Below are 22,956 nucleotides of genomic sequence, written 5' to 3' on the forward strand. Positions count from 1 at the left end.
TGTGCAGCCTCTTTCTTTTGTGTTTGGAGTTCCTGGATCATTGCCCATCCCGACATGGAGCCGGTTAGCAGCTGTGCCTGGGTTACTTGAGTCTCAGCAAAGTTTTACCAGCCACAAGATGATCGCTAATGTATGAGATAAAAACCACCCACATCACTGGGCTTCTGGGCTTTCTTTCTCTCTGTCCAAAATTCCTCCCCTTCCGCTCTCCTCTCTGCTAAGCCTGAACATTTCCTGCCCTCCCTGCCTGCATCTTCTCTCTCTGCACAGACATCAGCCTTTGGTAGAGAAGCAGAGCCTGAAGCAAGAGAAGAAAGAAAGAAAGAATCCTTGCCAGAAAAAGCAGCAGAAACAATGGCTGGGGCAGAGCCTGAACAGGTAGGGCAGCTTTCACTGCAGGGCTGGGGGGGGGGGGGGGGGGGGACTTTTCACCAGGATTGTGTTTCACAGCTTGGTTCTTCTTCTTCCCTGAGGCCCTGGATACTGTGGGCGTGGATTAAAAAAAAGGGAGTAATAATTTTTATTACACAGAGAGACACACATATACGTACTCTTCTGAATCGACAGGAACAAAAGCAGGCAGAAACCGTGTCTCCAGGTCTTGCATCCAGCCAAATGCACACTGAACACTAGCCAGTGTTTCCCAACCAGTGTGCTGTGAGATCTGATCTGGAAAAAGTGATCACGGCCTGAAGCTCAGCTCCAGATCTGCTGTCAGCACCAAAACATTGCAGTGGCTCTTAAAACCTGCAAAAAGCTCCTTTCTGAACACACGTGCAGTCAGGCAAGCCCTTCCTTCCTACCTACAGCATGAGCCTCGGACTATGGGAATTAATGGGTGGCATGCAGGGTATAGATAGCCAGACCCTGCTTTGTGCAGCAGCGTACACTGGATTTAATTTAATTTTAGCGTTTATAATCCGCTTCACCATGAAGTTCTAGGCAAAGAACAATCAGTCGAAAAAAATACAATGAAATCAATAGATTGGGACCTTTACATAATCCAAGCAGGGACGTAGCCACACCTCGGCGGAAGGGGGGTCCAGAGCCCGCGGTGAGGGGGCACATTTTAGCCCCCCCCCGGCGCTGCCACCACCTTCGACCCTCCCCCTGTGCTGCCGCCCCTCCCCCAACCCCCGCCAGCCGAAGTCCTCTTCAGTGCCGGTCTCCGGCGCGTTCGCAGATCTGTTTCTGTGAGTCTTGACTCCTGAGGTCCTGCACGTAGGAATGTGCAGGACGTCAGGAGGACTCACAGAAACAGATCAGTGAATGCGCCGGAGAGGAGACTGGCGCTGAAGAGGACTTCGGCTGGCGGGGTTTGGGGACCCCTGCCAGCAAAGGTACCTGGAGGCGGCGGGGGAGGGGCGACAGGGGGGGGGGTCGAAAGTGGCAGGGAGGATTGTGTGGGGGGAGGATTAAAATAGAGGAGGCCAAGGCTAAATCTGTGGGGGCCCATGCCCTGGTGGCCCCACCTAGCTACGCCCCTGAATCCAAGTGCAATCAATTCCTTACATTTTTTTTTTTTACTTTACAAGACCGCTACATCTCCAATAAGGATTAAAAGCAAAAATATGAAAGAAGAAACTGATTTTAAAAAACATCAGGAAGTTTACAAATTAGCAATAAAGGGCCCTGTTTACTAAGGTGCATTAGCTTTTTTAATGCGCCTACAATTAACGCGCACACTAACTGTGTAGGCGCCTATAGGGATATTGTAGGCGCATATACGGTTAACGTGTTAAAAACACTAACGCGCCTATAACGTGGCTTAGTAAACAGCCCAAAGGGTGTCTCTAGCGTTAGCGTGCGCAAAAAACGCTAGCGCGCCTATAGCACGGCTTAGTAAACAGGGCCGCTAATTATATTTTAAAAAATAGGCTATGAAAATGTTAATAAATAACAAAAACAATAAATATAAAAACAATAACAATCAATCTTTAATTATGTAGAAGTGAATAAGTAGGTTTTCAAGGCCTTACGAAAACTTAAGAAAGACCGCACCATTCGGAGACCAACAGGAAGACCATTCCAAATACAAACTATTAGATTGAAAAAATGAATGAGAAAATAAAGCTTTAAATCTAATTTGAACTATGGAAGGAAAAGCTAGGATCATTAAATTGCAGGTACAAGACCTGGTACTCGATTGTAACATATTTAAAGACTGGGAAAGATCGGCTCCACAAATTCCATATAAAGACTTAAAAATCAAATGTAATGACTTAGAAATGGAGAAAAGACGGCTGAGGGGAGATATGATAGAGGTCTATAAAATAATGAGTGGAGTGGAACGGGTGACCTGAATTGCTTGTTTACTCTTTCCAAAAATACTAGGATTAGGGGGCACGCAACGAAGCTACAAAGTAGTACATTTAAAACGAATCGGAGAAAATATTTTCTCACTCAATGTGTAATTAAACTCTGGAATTTGTTGCCAGCGAATGTAGTAAAAGCAGTTAGCTTAGCGGGGTTTAAAAAAGGTTTAGATGGCTTCCTAAAGGAAAAGTCCATAGATCAATATTGAAATGGACTTGGGGAAAATCCACTGCTTATTTCTGGGATAAGCAGCATACAATGTATTGTACTTTTTTGGGATCTTGCCAGATACTTGTGACCTGGATTGGCCACTGCTGGAAACAGGATGCTGAGCTTGATGGACTTTCGGTCTGTCCCAGTATGGCAATACTTATGTACAAATCTGGCCGTGTCAACATTTGGAATATTTTTGGCTAGTTCAAACGTAACCACCTGGCCTGGCTCACAGATCACAGCAGTTCACATCACTAAAAAGCAGTAATTCAAAAGAAAGGAACTCCAAATTAAGACAGGAAAGTGCCATTCAGACATAAAAAGTACACACACAACACTGTGCGCTAGGTACCCAAGGATGTCCCCAGTATCAGGAGGAACTGAAGACCTTAATATGCTATAGTAACAAAATGACTTAAAAAGGCGAAAAGAACGCCCATATCAATGAATAGTAGGAGGTCATTTTATAATCACGGAGCCCCCAAAAAATGCAGAGTGGTGTTTGGTCTCGTAACGGGTCTGCCTTGGATTAGGTAGCAGTATATATATAGGTGTATAAGAGATCGTCAAAAGTTGCCAAATAGGCCAGAAAACCACAGAGCTAAACAGAATTTTAAACAATGCCCTAAACGCTACTGGCAACCAATGTCGTTCAGCTAGTAGAAGTACCTACCACTGCTACTTACCAGAACCCTTATCCAAACCCTTGTCACCTCTCGCTTGGATTATTGCAATTTGCTTCTCACTGGTCTTCCGCTCAGCCATCTCTCTCCTCTCCAGTCTGTCCAAAATTCTGCAGCACGGCTTATTTTCCGCCAAAATCGTTTTACCCACACTAGCCCACTCCTCAGGTCACTTCACTGGCTCCCTGTCCGCTTCCGTGTACAAACTTCTCTTACTGACCTTTAAATGCATCCACTCTGCAGCCCCCCATTATCTCTCCACTCTCATCTCTCCCTACATTCCTCCCCGTGAACTCCGCTCACTGGACAAATCCCTCGTCGTCCCCCTTCTCCTCCACTGCTAATTCCAGGCTTCGTTCCTTTTCCCTCGCAGCACCTTATGCCTGGAATGGACTTCCTGAGCCCGTACGCCTAGCTCCATCTCTACCTGTTTTCAAATCTATGCTGAAAACCCACCTTTTCACCACTGCTTTTGGCTCCTAACCACAACTCAATTCCCCTACCCTTGTTCCTTCTCGCCCAGTACTTTCCTTGCCCTTAATTGTCTTTCTGTATTTTTATATTGTAAGCTCTATAGAGCAGGGACTGTCTCTCTGTGTCAGGTGTTCAGCAGTGTGTGCGTCTGGTAGCACTATACAAATGTTAATAATAATAATACATATCACTATAGTGCTACTGGGTGTATGCAGCGCTGTACACTAACCACCAAATTCTATAAAAATTGCACACACAATTTAATTGAATGAGCCAATTAGCACCGATAATTGAGATCTTAAGCAATTATTGGCGCTAATTGTATTTCACATTTATGCATGGGATCATGGGAGATACGATTGAGGTCTACAAAATCCTGAGTGGTGTAGAACGGGTAGAAGTAAATCAATTTTTTACTCATTCCAAAAGTACAAAGACTATGGGACACTCGAGGAAGTTACATGGAAATACTTTTAAAACGAAAATGAGAAAATATTTTTTCACCCAACGAATAGTTAAGCTCTGGAACTCTTTGCCGGAAGATGTGGTAACAGTGGTTAGCGTATCTGGGTTTTAAAAAGGTTTGGACAGATTCCTGGAGGAAAAGTCCATAGTCTGCTATTGAGAAAGACATGGGAAGCAACTGCTTGCCCTGGGATTTGTAGTATGGAGTGTTGCCATTATTTGGGTTTCTGCCAGGTACTTGTGACCTGGCTTGGCCACTATTTGGAAAACAGTATACTGGGCTAGATGGACCATTGGTCTGACCCAGTTTTTATTTATTTACTAGCCGTTGAGCCCTTTTTGGAATGGGGGGGTTTCCGAGCCCCCCCCCCCCCCAGGAGTCGCCGCCGCCCCTCCACTCGGCCCGAGCAGCACTGTGAACTTACATCACCACGCAGCAGCAGGCACATCAGCAAAGCTGCCGTCGGGGCGGGCTTCCTTCTCTGCCTGTGTCCCGCCCTCGTGTGACGTAACGTCGGCGAGGGCGGGACAAAGGCAGAGAAGGAAGCCCGACGTCAGCTTTGCTGATGTGCCTGCTGCTGCGTGGTGATGTAAGTTCACAGTGCTGCTCGGGCCGAGTGGAGGGGCGGCGGCGACTCCGGGGGAGGGGGAGCGGTTCCGACGTCTGCAGCATGCCAGTAGAGACTTCCCTCTCTGTCCCGCCCCCGTCATCACGTATTGACGTGGGGGCGGGGCAGAGAGGGAAGTCTATATGTTTATATGTTTATATGTTTGATTTTAGATCATTTATACCCCGCTTTTTTGCCACGTAAAGCAGCCCCAGAGCGGCTTACAATGAACTAATAAAAACAAGTACAATGACAGTTGTGAAGGCAAAAGGGAAGGGAAGGGTCAGTGGCGTTCCTAGGGGGGCTGGCACCCGGGGCGGATCGCCGATGCGCCCCGCCCCCTGGGTGCAGCGCCCCCCCCCCCGATGCAGCGCGGACACCCCCGGCGAAAGGACACCCCCGCGAAGGTCCCCCCCCCCCTCGCCGGGTGCACGCTGCCGGGGGAGGGGGGGGTGTGCCGCGCGCACCTGTTGTTCGATTCTTCTTCTCTGCCCTGGAACAGGAAGTAACCTGTTCCGTGGCAGAGAAGAAGCATGGACCAACGGAGGACAGGTGTGCGCGGCACCTCCCCCCCCCCCCCCGGCAGCGTGCACCCGGGGCGGACCGCACCCACCGCCCCCCCTAGGAACACCACTGGGAAGGGTATATAATTACAGAAGCATTGAAAAGGGCAGCCAGTGGAGCCACTGGAACTCCCTAAGTTCCTTTGGTACCCTTGGATGTAACCATCCTGCCCCATCACTTTGCCCACTTTTAGTTTTGTCAGCTCCTTAAGAACACAGTCCTCTGAAAATTTCATTCAGAGGCTGCCACACCTTCATTCCTATTTGTGTTTGTCTTTCGAGGTCCTGCTCCTGGCCCTTCCGCTGTGAACACAGAACAGAAATATTTGTTAAGCAATTCCGTCTTATCTTTATCAACTTCTGCATATTCTTCTCCTTCAACTTTGAGTCTCACAATGCCACTTTTGCACTTCTTCCTATCACTAACATATCTAAACAGTGTCTTGTCCCCCCATTTTACCGTATTGGTTATTTTTCTTCCATTTGCATCTTTGCTGTCCTGACTGCTCTGCCAGCTTCTCTTAGCTTTTCCAGATATTGTCACCTGTCTTCCTCTCTCTGGATCTCTTGTAGTTTATAAGGGTTTAACCTCTTTTTCCTTACCTTTTCAGCTACTACTTTTGAGAACCGTGGAGGGGCATAATCGAACGGGGCCGGCCATCTCCGGGGCCTGCTCCGTAAATGGGCGGAGCCAACCGTATTTTCTAAAAGGATGGCTGGCCATCTTTTTTTTCGATAATACGGTTGGGGCCGGCCAAATCTCGACATAAATGTCAAGATCACCGGGTTTGAGTTGGCTGGATTCGATTTTCACCCATAATGGAAACCGAAGCCGGCCATCTCAGACCCGACCAAATCCAAGCCACTTGATCGTGGGAGGAGCCAGCATTTGTAGTGCATTGGTCCTCCTCACATGCCAGGACACCAGCCGGGAACCCTAGGGGGCACTGCAGTGGACTTCACAAATTGATCCCAGGTGCATAGCTCCCTTACCTTGTGTGCTGAGCCCCCCAACCCCCCCCCAAAAAAAAACCCACTCCCCACAACTGTACACCACTACCATAGCCCTTAGGGATGAAGGGGGGCACCTACATGTGGGTACAGTGGGTTTTGGGGGGGGGGGGGTTTGGAGAGCTCAACATTTACCACCACAAGTGTAACAGGTAAGGGGGGGATGGGCCTGGGTCTGCCTGCCTGAAGTGCACTGCACTCACTAAAACTGCTCCAAGGACCTGCATACTACTGTCAGGGAGCTGGGTATGACATCTGAGGCTGGCATACAGGCTGGCAAAAAAAGTTTTACTTTTTTTTTTTTTTTTAGTGTGGGAGGGGGTGGGTGACCACTGGGGGAGTACGGGGAGGTGATCCCCGATTCCCTCTGGTGGTCATCTGGTCAGTTGGGGCACCTTTTCAAGGCTTGGTCGTGAACAAAAAGGAACCAAGTAAAGTCGGCCAAATACTCGTCAGGGCCGGCCATCTGCTCACCACGCCCCCATCCCGCCTTCGCTTTCCTGCTGACGCCCCCTTGAACTTTCGCCGGCCATTATACCGATTTGGCCGGGTTCAGGAGATGGCCGGCCATCTCCCGATTTGTGTTGGAAGATGGCCGGCGATCTCCTTCGAAAATAAGCTGCAAAGTGTCCTCCTTTTCCTCATACTTTTATTTGTTTTCCTTACAGAAAGGTTTGTTGCTCTCACAATAGCTCCTTTCAGTTTTGCCCACTGCTTTCCAGCTTCTTCCAGATGTTCCCATCCAGATAGCAATTCCTTGAGGTAATCCCCCTTCTGAATCAAGTTAGTTTTTTTGAAGTCTAAAATTTTTAATTTTGAACGAACCCTCTCCACACCTATATTAATATTAAATCATACCATCTGGTGATCACTGGGTACCACATGATCACCTACTATAACATCAGAAACACTCCCCCCCCCCCCCAATTAATAAGCACTAAGCCCAGTATGGCCTCATCCCGTGTGGGTTCCATTACCAACTGCTGGAATAGTTCCCCCTATAGAGAATCCAGCATGTTCTTGTGTCACAAAACGCCTAGCACCCATCTGGGTTAACTCTGCAGCCACCTAAAGGATCTGTCCCAGCACTGCTCAGGCCCTACCTGCACCTGTGCAAGCGCTCTACAGTGGCATACCCTCCACCCCACCCGCAAGTTAATTCTCTGGTGGTTTCTAAGGACACTAGGGCCACAATCCCAAAGGTCTCACAGCTCTTAGAAAACACCCAGAGACCCAAACACAAATCACCAGGATTCTTAAGTCAGTCCAGGACAACAGAGCTAATAAACTAATAGGTTTATTATCAGAAAAGTGGAACAGTGAATGGTGAAAAATAGATGAAATTAGCAAACAATAACAGGTAAAATAACTGGTATCAACAGTAAAATTAACTAGACATTTTCTTACTATCTGAGTAGTACCTGGGAAGTTCAGGAAAATAACTTCTCACAGGCTTTGAACAGGGTCTCAGTGTAGAGATTTCCACTCTCCACACTCCCTCTCTGAAACTAAAGATTTCCAGCATATTCTGGCTGGATTTTTGAACTACGGGGTCAATCAGAGCCCAGAGCATTAACACTGAGGGGTTTCTGGCCAATAGCAGTGCAGGTTACTTTCCCTAAGGGCTTAAGCTGGAAAGAAACAGTCACCTCTGCAACAGCTTTTAAAACAGAGGACAGACTTTACTTTGGCCAAGCAAGGGAAATACATATAAATAATAATGATTTAATCTTAAATTGATAATGAATGTGTCTGTTGGGCAGACTGGATGGACCATTCAGGTCTTTATCTGACATCCCTTACTATGTTACTATGTAGAATCAGCAGGGATTTTTTTGAGGGGGAACTTGGGGGTACTGAGTACCGGCACCTTTTCCATTGTCTGCTAAAATTGACCCATGGACCCCAAGTTTTAATGAAAGAGCTCAGGCTGTACACACCAATTCTGCCTTGTCATAGGTTCTGTGACTGGTTGCAGGGGGCCTGGCTATTGTGGGGTGGGTCCCTCAGTGATCACCCCACCCCTGAAGGGTGGTCTAGCATTTGAGTACCGGCACCTTTTTTGCTAGTAAAAATGCACTGAGAATCAGATCACACGCAGGAAAATCCCCTGTTTTGCCACACCCTGCTTCTAAAAGACCCCACAATAGCATACCCCAATCAACATCTGGCACATTAAAATCACCTATTAATAGTACTTCCCCTTTCACAGCTCTATTTTGAATGTCTTCGATTAAATCTCTGCCTGTGAAGGAGGCCTGAATATCACACCAATGTAAATACATTGGCCGTTCCCTCTTCCCAGATTGACCCACAGTGCCTCTTCCTTACCCTGTAGGTTCTGCAGTTGTGTGGTTTTAATATTATAGTTTTAAATATGCCACTCCCCCTCCCTTTCATTCCTGAACAAATTATAGCCCGGTATAACTATATCCCAGTTATAGTTCTCTGTGAACCATGTCCCTGTGACTGCCACTAAATCCAAATCAGTCTCTTCTATCACAGCCTCAAGATCTAAAACCTTATTTCCCATACTTCTGGCATTAGTACAGTGGCGTTCCTAGTGGGGGGGCTCGGCACTGCTCGTTCCGTGCTCCCTCTGCCCCGGAACAGGTTACTTCCTGTTCCGGGGCAGAGGGAGCATGGAACGAGCGAAGCCAACAGGCGCGCGGCACACCCCCCAGCAGGTAAAAATGCACCCGGGGGGGGGGGTGTCGCTTCACCGGGGGATGTGTCGTTTCGCCAGTGGGGGGGCACATTGTCAGCCGCCCTAGGAATGCCACTGCATTAGTATACACTGCTTTCCAAATGTTGCCCCTTTTCCCCATTTGTGTGGAGGTATTTAATGCTTCACTTACCTGAGGGCTTGTACTTACCTTGGGGCTTTGTTCACCCTACCTGAATGATTCTGGTATAAAGCCCTCTTCAGTAGGTTAGCCAGTCTGCTGCTGAAGACACTTCTTCCCTGAAACCTGCTGCAAATGCAGACGCACAACTAATGGCAGTTGGGTGTGTCAATGATACTAATGTATAACATCACGCCTAAGTTCTGGGAATGCCTCTGATCCGCCCAGGGCCGGCCTAAGGCAAGATGCCACCTAAGGCAGAGCTAGGATGCTCCCCCCCCCCCCCCCCCGGGCCAAGATGCTGTCCCCCTTCCTACCTGCCACCAGCACCTGGCATCTCTCCACGGCGTTACCCAGCAGCGATTTCCATAAGCTGCCCTGCTGCCGGCACCTGCTTCTTCCCTTTACTGCGCCTGTCTGAGCCTCTGACGAAACAGGAAGTTACATCAGAGAGGCGGCCGGAGTAAAGGGAAGAGGCGGGTGCCAGCAGCAGGGCAGCTTATGGAAATCGCTTCTGCTGCCGGGTAACACCGAGGAGATGCCACCAGCGTCGCTACTGGGTAATGCTGGGGAGATGCTGCTCCCTCAGGTGGCCTAATGGTTGGTCTGCCCCTGGATCCACCCAGGGCCACACCCTCTTTTGAACTGTGCACCATAAAATATAGGTACCTAGGTTATAGATCACGTTTTGAGAGTGCAGCTCCCAATGCAAGACTGCACTGGCTCCCAATCAAAGAACGTATCAATTTCAAAGCCCAGACTTTAATCCACAAGATAATACACGGAGAATCTCCGAACTATATGATAAATCTGGTCAACCTTCCAGCAAGAAACATGTCTGTATCCTCACGAAAGTACCTCAACCTGCACTACCCCAGCTGTAAAGGTCTCAAGTACAAAACTTATTATGGATCCAATTTCTCCTTCCTGGGCAGCTGTCTATGGAACGCTCTCCCTAGACCTATCCGAGCAATCCATGACCACCTACCATTCAGAAAAGCACTAAAAACCCATCTATTCAAACAAGCTTACCCAAAAGACCCAGATTAATCTCTTGAACCCATCTACCTTACATATACTTTTTTTTATTTTTGTTACATTTGTACCCTGCGCTTTCCAACTCATGGCAGGCTCAATGCGGCTTACATGGGGCAATGGAGGGTTAAGTGACTTGCCCAGAGTCACAAGGAGCTGCCTGTGCCTGAAGTGGGAATCAAACTCAGTTCCCCAGGACCAAAGTCCACCACCCTAACCACTAGGCCACTGCTCCACTGTTGCTACTATTGGAGATTCTACATGGAATGTTGCTATTCCACTAGAATTTGGCCCTTGCAGGTCACCAATGTGGGGCCGCGCAGGCTTCTGCTTCTGTGAGTCTGACGTCCTGCATGTTGCTAGTGGAATAGCAACATTCCATGTAGAATCTCCAATAGTAGCAACATTCCATGTAGAATCCAATATCTGAGGGTACTCTATACACGTAAATTATATATTTGCCACATTATACTGGTGTGAACTGTTTTGTTAGCACTTTCTTGAAGTTGGTGGCTGTCCTGGTTTGTATACACAAGTTGTTGAATGTTACCAGAGACATTGATATTGTGAATTCGCTTTCTGCTAGTGGAATAGCAACATTCCATGTAGAATCTCCAATAGTAGCAACATTCCATGTAGAAGTCGGCCCTTGCAGATCACCAATGTGGCCGCGCAGGCTTCTGCTTCTGTGAGTCTAACGTCCTGCACATATGTGCAGTACATGCAGGACGTCAGACTCACAGAAACAGAAGCCTGCGCAGCCTTCTACATGGAATGTTGCTAGTGGAATAGCAACATTCCATGCAGAATCTCCAATAGTAGCAACATTCCATGTAGAATCTCCAATAGTAGCAACATTCCATGTAGAATCTCCAATAGTATCTATTTTATTTTTGTTACATTTGTACCCTGCGCTTTCCCACTCATGGCAGGCTCAATGCGGCTTACATGGGGCAATGGAGGGTTAAGTACTTGCCCAGAGTCACAAGGAGCTGCCTGTGCCTGAAGTGGGAATCGAACTCAGTTCCCCAGGACCAAAGTCCACCACCCTAACCACTAGGCCACTCCTCAACTGAAGAGAAAATGACATTGACCCAGACTCTATCTCCCACCTTACCTTCCTCTCTCTATCACCTGTCTCTACCTACCTATCCATCCTATTACTACCCTTTCATTATGTTTATACTTAATTTCCTACTTTACATAACAAAATTCTGTGTTACCTATTACTATGTAAGCCGCATGGAGCCTGCTTTTAGTGGGAAAGTGCGGGATACAAATATAATAAATAAATAAAGTCTGCAATGACCTGTTCCTTGCCAAATCCAAAGGTCACTACTCCATCCTCATCCTCCTCGACCTATCCGCCGCTTTTGACACTGTCAATCACAATTTACTTCTTGCCACACTGTCCTCATTTGGGTTCCAGGGCTCTGTCCTGGTTCTCCTCTTATCTCTCCCACCGTACCTTAGTACATTCTCATGGTTCTTCCGCCACCCCCATCCCGCTCTCTGTGTTCAAGAAATCTAGACTGCCCCAACTTGACATTTTGTCCTTTAGATTGTAAGCTCCTCTGAGCAGGGACTGTCCTTCTTGTTAAACTGTACAGCGCTGCGTAACCCTAGTAGCGCTCTAGAAATGTTAAGTAGTAGTAAATAAATAAATAGATAGATAGATAGAACAGTGTGGAGTGGAGGAGTAGCCTAATGGTTAGAGCACCAGTCTTGCAATCCAGAGGTGGCCAGTTCAAATCCCGCTGCTGCTCCTGGTGATCTTGGGCAAGTCACTTAACCCTCCATTGCCTCAGGTACAAACTTAGATTGTGAGCCCTCCTGGGACAGAGAAATATCCAGAGTAACTCACCTTGAGCTACTACTGAAAAAGGTGTGAGCAAATATTGAAGATTCTACATGGAATGTTGCTGTTATTGGTGATTCTACATGGAATGTTGAGGAGTGGCCTAGTGGTTAGAGCACCAGTCTTGCAATCCAGAGGTGGCTGGTTCAAATCCCACTGCTTTTCCTTGTGATCTTGGGCAAGTCACTTAACCCTCCATTGCCTGAGGTAGAAACTCAGATTGTGAGCCCTCCTGGGACAGAGAAATATCCAGAGTACCTGAAAGTAACTCACCTTGAGCTACTACTGAAAAAGGTGTGAGCAAATATTGACGATTCTACATGGAATGTTGAGGAGTGGCCTAGTGGTTAGAGCACCAGTCTTGCAATCCAGAGGTGGCCGGTTCAAATCCCACTGCTGCTCCTTGTGATCTTGGGCAATCAAGTCACTTAACTCTCTATTACCTGAGGTACAAACTTAGATTGTGAACCTTCCGTGCCCAACTGAATTTGTGGGGGGTGTATTCTGAGCACCTCCACATGTTTCTGAGTGCATTTCTGGTTTGTGTTTCAGGTGCCAGTCACATTTGAGGATATCGCTGTCTCTTTCTCCCAGGAAGAGTGGGAGTACCTAGATGAAGGACAAAGGGAGTTTTACTGGGAGGTGATGAAGGAGAATTATGAGACCCTGACCTCCCTAGGTAAGGATTATATTATCTGTATTTAGCAGACATAGGGATGATTTATTTAAAGTAACTAGAGATATTTTCCACCTCCTCTAGTTTCCAGGTATGGTCAGGACATATCTTAGTGCCACGCTGTGTCTTAAGATGTCAGTGTAAGAACCATGTTTGAGGGAACATAAGACCAGCCTATATGTCCTACAAATTTTTTCACCTTTAAATCAGAGGCTGATCCTCCTCCAGGTCTGGGAGCATGGCTGAAACCAGAGGTAGAGCACAGTGGCGTACATTGAGTCTCCACTCGCCAGTGCCCTCCCCAACACGCACCATATCACAAAGCTCCCATGCTTTTGTTTATTGACCTTCCAGCAACTCCTTCAGGCTAGCACCAGGGACTATAGCCCCATTCCAGACATCCCCCCTACCCCACCCGGTCAGCTAAGCACTGACAGAGCAGCACAAATTCTCAGGACCTGGCTGTAACAGATGTTACTAAAGCAGCATTTCAGACCAGTGAAAAGTGTGGTGGTTTGTTCGTCAGCTTCTCCTCAGCTTATGACTCTGTTTGACACTGTGGGCTGCTCCTAAAGTTGCTGAATGATCTCCAGGATCACCACGTGATAACAGTAATACAAGAAATCATCACCCACTGCTGCTAGAGAGCAGAGCATCAGACCAGATCCACCCCCCCCACACACACACTGATGTCTCCCCAGGATCAGTCCTAATTTCTGCTCATTTCAACCTATATGTAAATCCATAGGCCCTGGAACAGAGGGAGCCACAGGTGCCATGGCACCCCCAAAATTTAGTTACCCTTCCTCTCTCCCCCCATGAGGCCTTATCTTCTCTTACCTTGCATCTGCACGTACTCAAGGCTGGCCTTCTGGATTCCATCCCTTCTGAAACAGGAAGGTTGGAGAGGGTGGGAGCTGGCCGACCTTGACCATCTGAAGGCCCTGCATGGTCTCCAACGTAGTTTATAGAGTTGCCACCCCAGGGGAGTGTGGTAAGAGAATAACTACCTCGTGGACACAGCAGGGAAGAAGAGAAATGCTGAAGATGGGGGGGGGGGGGTTAAATGATATACACCATAGGCAGAGAGGAAGAAGAGAAGAGACAGATGCTGAAGGGGAAGGGAAGGATAGAGATGTTGAACAGAGGAGGAGGAGGGGAGGGGAGGGGAAGGAAGAGAAGCTTAAGACCATGGGGGGTAGAATTTGTACATCACAGGCAGGGGGAGAGAAGTGAAGGAGACAGATGCTGGAGGGGGAGGGAAAGAGAGATGATAAAGAGATGAGGGGAATAAAGAGATGTTGGAGACTAGGGGGTGTTGAGGGGGAGGGAAGGAGAAAGATGCTGGAGACCATGGAATGGGTGGGATGCTGGACACCACAGACAGTGGTGGAGTGACCTACTGGTTAATGCAGCGGGCTTTGATCCTGGTAACATGGGTTCGATTCCCATTACAGCTCCTTGTGACCTTGGGCAAGTCACTTAACCCTCCATTGCCCCAGGTACCAAAACTTAGATTGTGAGCCCTCTAGGGACAGAGAAAGTACCTACATATAATGCACAGTGCTGTGTATGTCTGGTAGTGCTATAGAAATGATTAGTAGTAGCAGTAGTAGAAGGGAAGGAAAGAGATGCTGACGGGAGGGAAGGAGAGAGGTGCTGAAGAGAGGAGGGGGGGGGGTTGAAAGGGAGAGGAGGAGAGAGATGCTGGAGACCCTGGAGGAGTGGAATGCTGAACACTACAGGCAGGGGGTGGGAGAAGGGAAAGAGAGAGAGATGCTGGATAAGATGAGGGGAAGGGAGTAGGGAAGGAGAGAAATGAGAAGGACAGAGGAAAGGAAAGATATGTTGGATGCCATAGGAAGGGACTAGAATGGTATGGAAGGGTTGGGGGTGGGGCTTGAGCACCTCCCGAACAAGAAAGCATTCCACTGCCCCTGTGTAAACCGCAGTGTATCAAATCCATGACCCTTTACCTCTTTATACTGCTGATTGTTCACAGATTTTAGAAGTTAAACTTCTGTATGCTGATGATTTGATGATCTCAAATGAGCATCTCTTGGGATGATTTACATCAGTCTCTAGAGAGAGGCATTAAGGCCAGATTCCCTACATTACCATGAAGAAGGGCCAAAAAAACAAATCTGACCCCCTCGCTACATTGTGCGATTCCGTACTCCCACAGGGATTGGGTGGACAAAAACATTGATCCAGCTCTGAGGGGAGAGAGAGCTGAGGGGCTGCTACGCATGAAAACTTACTGGAGTCCCCTAAATCAATCATTACTACTCATAATGGCTTGTTGAATATACACCTGGTCAGTGTCAAGTTATTTCTAAAGATCTATGACTGGTTCTACTATCAGAGTACTTGAAGTGAAGCATAATAACCCTCAGATCCTTTTGCTTCATGGTGGGCAGCAGTACTACAGCCTCCTCTTCCCCTCCCCATCATAACCTGTTCCATGAGAACCCCTGCTGGGTATTTTTCAATGAATATAGGGGAACTGTAACTCAGTTGTCATGTTTATTCCTGGAAACAGGCTTTGAAAGGATCAATCCTGATACGTTATTAAGGATTAAACAAGAGGAAGAGATATATGACTGGGATCCCCAGCATTCAGGAGAGAGAGAGAGCGCTCATTCATACCTAGGTGAGTAATAATACTATACAGATGAGTAATGCATTTTATAGAGAACTAGTAAAAAAGGCCCGTTTGTGACACAAATGAAACGGGCGCTAGCAAGGTTTTCCTCGGAGTGTGTATGTTTGAGAGAGTGTGTGTGAGAGTGACTGTGTGTGAGAGAGAGAGTGAATGTGCGAGTGTGTGTGAGAGAGAGAGAGTGAGTCTGGGTGTGAGTGTGAGAGAGAGAGTGTGTGTGTGAGAATGAGAGTGTGTGCAAGTGCGTATGTGAGACACAGTGTGAGAGAGAGAGAGTGTGTTTTACACAGATACAGTGTGTGCGAAAGAGAGAGTGTGTGTGAGACACAGACTCTCTGTGAGACTGAGTGTATGAGACCAAGAGAGTTTGTGAGTGACTGTGTGACACATAGTGAATGTGAGACATAGAGTGGTGAGAGACAGTGTGTGAGAGTGAGAGAGAGAAAGACATTGACTGTGAGAGAGAGAGAGTGTGTGAGAGAGAGAGTGTGTGTGTGACAGAGATACCCCCCCCCCCCCCCCCACTCTCTGGTGTCAGGCCCCCCCTCCCTCTCTCTCTCTGGTGCCTGAGCGTTACTGTGCAGGACGCTGAGCTCTGGCTGTGCTTCAAGGAACTGACCAATCCTATTTAATAGAATGCACCTCCAACATTCTGAAGCCGAGAAACCTCGTTGGTCACTTCTGCTTGTGACGAACCCGGAAGTACGTGATGTCAATTCAGGAGATGGATACAGAGAGCAGGAATGCCTCAGCCATGCAGTCAGCTTCAGAATGTTGGAAGTGCATTTTATTATATAGGATGAAAGATGGTAAGAGTATAAGAGCTTAGTAATACTGTACAGAATTAGTGAAGGTTTTACAGAAAACACAAGAAGTATAACAGATACTGTACAGAGTAATGATGGGGTCAATATTGAGCTGGTGGTGTTGAGCGTTTTTTTAGCTGCCTGCAGGGTTAGTCCCAGATAGTGAAAGCCGAGCCATATCCAGGTTTATGAGGCCAGCTGTCTCTTATGTGGTTAAATGCGATATTCATAGAGGCCCTTTTACTAAGGTGTGTACATAATGCGTTTCTAATTGGAACTACCACCTGGCTACCACGTGCCCCGAGCGATAATTTCATTTTTGACGCATGTCCAAAATACGTGGTAGAAATTTTCTACCGCGTGGCGCTTACCTGGTGGTAATCGGCAGTATACACGTGCTGACAATTACCGTCGGGTTAACGCGTGAGACTTTACCGCTAAGTCAGTGGGTGGCGGTAAGGTCTCAGGCCAAAAATGGACGCTCGCTGATTTTTTATTTTTTTTTATTTTTATTTATAGACTTTTATTAGAAATACATGCCATTACAACAAGTAATATTTCACACATGGCCACTGAACATCTGATATCAATAACACAGATCAGTACAGCAATTAAACATGTACAACTAACCTAAACTTAAACCCCAAATCCTACGCTCGCTGATTTTAATTTTGCCACACATCCATTTTCGGGCAAAAAAGAAAAAGGCCTTTTTTGCAGGCACGCTGAAAAATGGGCCTGCGAGCGTCCAAAACATGCGCCTACAGCAGCACAGGGCATTTTTCGGCGTGCTTTAGTAAAAGGGCCCCTTAAACCGCATAAAGATAGGACTGACTTTTATGTGGTCCAATTTAACCGCTAAACTTTGGTAGTTAAGTGCCAACTCCGCCCCCAGACCACCCACGAAATAGTCAACTCTGAATTTAGCGGCCAGTGGTGATATTCAGTGGCGCTGACTGGTTAAGGGTTACTGAGTATCGGTGGATAACCCCGAACAAGCGATGTAACTGGCTAGTTGCCGTTCGTGGCTGGTTAAATCGCTTTCAATATCAACACCAACGTTTATTGTAATGTACAGCTGTGTAATAATAAATATTGTACATAGTAAGAGGAGGTATTACAGAGGACAGTTGAGTAAAGCTAAGTTACTTACCTATAACAGGTGTTCTCTATAGTCATCAGGATATACAAGGAGGTGATACCATTCTATAGAGCCTAGCACATTAAGGGGTCCTTTTACTAAGGGGTACTGAAAAATGGCCTGAATGTTTTTGATGCGCGCAGGTCCATTTTTCAGCACGCCTAGAAAAAAGGCGCATTTTTTTTGTGTGTCCGAAAATGGACATGCAGCAAAATTAAAACCAGCGCGTGTCCATTTTCGGCCTGAGACCTTACCACCACCCATTGACTTGGTGGTAAGGTCTCGCATGCTAACTGAGCAGTAAGTGTCATGACGCGTGCGTAAACTGGCACATGGTAGAAAATATTTTCTACCAAGTGTTTTGTACGCACATCAAAAATGGATTTACTGCCCGGGGCATGCGGTATTGACGCGTGTTGGACGCTCATAGGCGCCTACATGCCATAATAAAAGGACCCCTAAAAGGTTTAGAAAGTGTTCATGTGGAGCTCTTCCCACAATACATCAGTGGCGTAGCTACGTGGGGCCGGGGGGCCTGGGCCCCCGTAGATTTGGCCCTGGACCCCCCTGCCGATGACCCGCCCGACCCCCCCCTCCCACCGCCAACCCACCGTCGCCGTCCTTTGCTGGCGAGGGACCCCAACCCCCACCAGCCGAAGTCCTCTTCTCGCAAAAGGCTTCCTTTTGTTTCTGACATCCTGCGCGTACAACGTTGGTTGGGGTCCCCCGCCAGCAAAGGTAGGCAACGGCGGGTTGGCGACGGGAGGGGAGGATCGAGCGGGTCGGCGGCAGGGGGGCGTTGTCGGCAATGGCGGGGGGGGGGGGGCGGCGGCACCGGGGGGGCTAAAATATGCCCCCTCACCTCGGGCTCTGGACCCCCTCCCACCGAAGTCTGGCTACACCCCTGCAATACATCATAACGTGTGTAACCCTTGGTAAAAAAAAATTATTTTTCTACCTTTGGGGGTGGGGGGGTGTTCTAGAGAAAGAAGTGGTCCATGATGGCACCCGGGGGTAGAGGCCACGTGATTTCAGCCCTGCCACAGGTGCTAAAGATTTTTCCCCAGAGGTCCTGTTCCTGAGCCGCTGGAGGCTCGTTTTAGGCTGGGGAGACAAGGCAGGAAAGGCCCTGGCTCTGCCTGAGCCTCGGGCCGAGTGGGGAAGCCTGCTGCACATGTGCGTGACCTCATTGTGCATGCACAGCGATGACATCATGAGCATGTACATGTTTGGAGGTCCCATTTTTGCCCTGGAAGTTGGGAAGACTAAAAAGAAGATTTTGAGGGTCCAGGAGGAAAGTTTTTAACTAGCAGGAGGAGCCCGGAGAATGAAGGGCTTTATGGGGTTGTGATTGTGCACAATTGTGCAATCGCACATACATGATGACGAACATATTTTTGAAGTGGCCCAAAGAATGCTGGGAGAGGAAGGGGGCATTGGGGAGCCCAGAACAACCTGAAAATGATGTGAATTTCCGTGCATGCTCATTAAGAGGAAAGGAGACTGGCACTGACACCTTCTCAAAATATTTATAGTATTTTAAGAGTTCAGACACTGTTATAAATTAAAGAATGTAGGTGCCCAGAGGTTCTAAAGATGTATTATGACCCTTTTTAAAAAAATTGATATGAAGTCTTTATTGAGTACTAGTAAAAAAGCCCCGTTTCTGATGCAAATGAAACGGGGGCTAGCAATGTTTTCTTCTGTGTGCATGTGGGAGTGTGTGTGTCCGTGCCCTCTGGCCTCTCTCCCCTCCCCCCTCTGAGTCCTTCACTGTTACAGAGCCAGCGATTTGATTTGGTGCTCTGCTGTTTTCCTTCACTGACTGTGTTACAGAGAGGGCGGGGCAGACACTCATAGGGAAACCGGATATCTCGCCCCCTTCACGCTTCCGGCTGGAGGCTTCATAGAACGTTGGTGTTGCCTTTTATATAGAGAGATTGAGAAATCCCTGTACAGAGGATACTACATGAAAAAGAAACAGCGTACAATCGTACATGAAGATATAAACAAAATAGCCCCAGCATAACCCTCACAAAGTTACCTTGCAACAATACAATAACTACATGAATTCCAACTCTGCCAACTACATAAACAGTGACTCCAAAGTTTTGAAATTTTAGTAAACCTTCCCCCACCTTCCAACACCCACCTATCCCACCCAACTAGACCAAGGTCCCTCCCCTCTCACCCCTACCTGCCCTCCCCTACCCCCTTAACATTCACAGTGCTTCAGAAAGGGCTCCCATATTGCCTCCCACTTCGCCTCCGTGTGACCTTGCACAGCCCGAAGTCTCTCCATTTCACATAAGAACCATAATTTATTTAACCATCTCGTCAGAGGAGGGACATTTTGCAGATTTCCAATACCCAGCAATCACAACCCTCGCAGCCACCATTGCTTGCCTATTATGACCCTTTTTATGTTTCAATCATTTTTATTAAGTGAACATAATCAGCTGTAACATTTCACATTACATAAGCAAGTTCCATAACAGCAATTGGCATATCTTCACATTTTGTCTTTTTATTGATATTAGTATTTCCCCCCCTAAACTACTCCCCCTCCCCTCCCTGTTCCCTCCCCCCCTTTTTTCCCTTATATATCCAATAACAAGCAGAGGTTACAGGAGCAGCAGCAACGGGGATTATAGGTTCAATATCTGGCTCCGGACCATTGGGGTCAAGGTTTCCCAAAAGGGTGCCCATCTGCATTCAAATTGTTGTCTTCTTATCCGTGGCTGGTTCCGCATTGCCAGATGTTCTGTACGTAAAAGTATAAGCATTTGAGTTCGCCAATATTGCAGTGATGGTGGTTTGTTCCCCAGCCACTCCTGCAGGATTGCTTTTTTCGCTACTACTGTAGCTCTTTTTACAAAGTCTGTGAATCCCTTCGGCGTTGGCTTGCTTAGCCTTGGGTGTCCAAAAAGCAACTTTGGATCATATGTCCATCTTCGGGACCAGAGTTCTGTCACTTGTTGTAGTATACTTTTCCAAAACCAAACCACTCTTGGGCATGTCCAAAACATGTGAGCCAATGTAGCCCCTTCTTGATGGCATTTCCCACATGCTCCATCCGGTGATGCTCCCATATGGAAAGCTCTTCTAGGCGCCACATATATCCTTAGTGCGAATTTTTATGACCCTTTTTAATGAAGTTTTAAGTGTGTGAGTTTCCCATTTGGGGGTCATAAAAGTTCTTATATAAATCTGTTTAAAGCAAGGCTGTAAGGTGTTGCATGTGGTTGAAAACCTAAAATGAAGGGTTTTTATAGTGTAATTTTAATGATTGAAAAATGGTAAGGGGCTGTCTCCATAGAATTCTATGGCATGACTCTGATTGGCTGCACAGTTCCAAGAAGGAGCCTGTTTCTAGGGCCAATTAGAGTCTCTCGCTGTGAAGAAGGAGGAGGAGGCTGAGTGGTTGTGTCTGTGTGAGAGGAAATTTGAACAAGAATAAATTTGAAAATTATAAGGAGGGAAGGATAAAGAAAGTTAGAGTAATATTTAAAGAAAGTGTTTGGTAAGGAATTTAGGTCCTTGAACTCAGAGGGCGGGAGGGAGGGGGGGCCCTGGCACACACTCTCATGCTCACACACACTCTCTCTCTGTCACACACACACACACTCGCACCCAGACTCACTCTCTCTCTGTCACGCACATTCACTCTGTCTCTCTCACATAGTCACTCTCACATAGTCACTCTCACACACACTCTCTCAAACATACACACTCCGAGGAAAACCTTGCTAGCGCCCATTCCATTTGTGTCAGAAACGGGCCTTTTTTACTAGTATTTAAAGAAAGTGTTTGGTAAGGAATTTAGGTCCTTTTAAAGGATTTTTTGGCCTTGTTTCAAGCCGCGCTGGTGGTCCCCGGTGCAGTAATGCTGATGGGCTTCGTTGACATTGCCACGCGGGAACCGCTAGTGTGGCTTGATAAGTGAGGTCCTAAGTTATTTAAAGCTGAGTGAAGAAATTTCAGAAAAAGAATTTACTTATAAATTGTTCAGTGTTTAAATAGAGAGAGTAAATTATTGCGATTTTCGTACAATTTATAGAAAGCAGGGACGTAGCCAGACTTCGGTGGGAGGGGGGTCCAGAGCCCAAGATGAGGGGGCACATTTTAGACCCACCTGCCAGTTTTGACCCCCCAGCGGCGGCACCCCTCCCCCGTCCCTTTTGACCCTTCTCCCCCGCCACCGCCAGGTACCTTTGCTGGCTGGACTCCCCAACCCCTGTCAGCCGAAGTCCCCTTCAGCGTCAGTCTCTGAGTCTGGCACGTTCGCTGATCTGGATTCTGTTTGAAACAGAATCCAGATCAGCAATGTGCCGGAGACCGGCGCTGAAGAGGACATCGGCTGGTGGGGGTTGGGGACCCCCGCCAGCAAAGGTACCTGATGGCAGCAGCAGGGGAGGGTTGGCAGCAGCGAGAGGGGGGGGATCGAATGTGACAGGGGAGGGTCGGCGGTGGGGGGGGGTGAAAGCAGGGGGGCCAGGGCTAAATCTGCGGGGGCCCATGCCCCCACCTAGCTATGCCCCTGATACAAAGTCTGAAGAGTCTGATAGTCTTTGGTTTATATATAAACATTGAGGGGCCCATTTACTAAGCTGAGGTAAAATATGGCCTGCGCTAGAGTGGATGCGTGAAATTGGTGCGCGCTGGGCCATTTTTTACTGTGGCAGGTAAAAAGGCCTTTGTTAAATGGGGAAGTAAATGGCCATGCGCTACTATTAAAAGTACTATTAAAAGTAGCGCATGGCTATTTACTGCCTGAGCCCTTAATCACCACCTATTTACTTGGCAGTTTGGGCACCTGCACTACTCGGAGATTGGGTGGCAGAGTCGGTGGTGGGGGGCGGGGCTGGTGGTTGGGAGGCAGAGCTAGTGTTGGGCAGACTTCTACGGTCTGTGCCGTGAGGATGGCAGATACTAATCAAGGTCAGGTATACACAAAAGGTAGCACATATGAGTTTATCTTGTTGGGCAGACTGGATGGACCGTGCAGGTCTTTCTCTGCCGTCATCTACGATGTTACTTTGTAATCGGGCACAGCAATGTGGCTACACTGCCAATTACCACCAGGAACACCCCCCCCCCCCCCATGGTAGAAAATAGAAAATTATTTTCTACTCCGGGAAACAGTGTACGCCAACTTCAGAATTACTTCCAGGCGCCTGTGCTACCCCAGCGGCAGGGCTGCCGATAGACTGGGCCAGGCCCGGGACAAGGCCGCCCCCGGGGACCCCCCACCCGAGGTCGCCGGGCCCCCCGCCACCGGCCCTCTCTCCACCCCCGGGCCCTCTGCACTGACCTTAGGCACCTCACCTTCGAAGGCGCAGCAAGCAGCTGCAGACCACTCCTTCCTTCCGTGTACCCCCCTCGTGGAAGTTACGTCAGGCGAGGGCGGGACACGGAAGGAAGGAGTGGTCTGCCACTGCTTGCTGTGCTTTCGAAGGTGAGGCGCTTAAGTTCAATGCCAGGAAGTGATGGAGGGCGGGCGGGCCGGACTGCGGCAGCGGCGCCGGGCCCCCCCCCCCCCCGGAGGCCCGGGCCCGGGGAATTTTGTCCCCCCTGTCCCCCCCTCTCGGCGGCCCTG

The 22,956-nt window shown here is 48.1% G+C and overlaps 1 protein-coding gene across 1 annotated transcript in view; it reads left to right on the forward strand.

The window, feature by feature from the left end:
* The first annotated feature begins 218 nt into the window (after positions 1-218).
* Positions 219-22,956, forward strand: part of LOC115461455 — a 104,810-nt gene continuing 82,072 nt past the window's right edge. The window contains exons 1-3 of the mRNA XM_030191301.1: positions 219-378; positions 12,625-12,751; positions 15,291-15,401. Coding sequence (XP_030047161.1) covers positions 355-378; positions 12,625-12,751; positions 15,291-15,401 — 262 coding nt within the window. The 5' untranslated portion in view covers positions 219-354. The remainder of the gene's footprint in view (positions 379-12,624; positions 12,752-15,290; positions 15,402-22,956) is intronic.

This window comes from Microcaecilia unicolor, chromosome 1 (assembly GCF_901765095.1).
Source record: "Microcaecilia unicolor chromosome 1, aMicUni1.1, whole genome shotgun sequence".
Taxonomy (NCBI): Eukaryota; Metazoa; Chordata; class Amphibia; order Gymnophiona; family Siphonopidae; genus Microcaecilia; species Microcaecilia unicolor.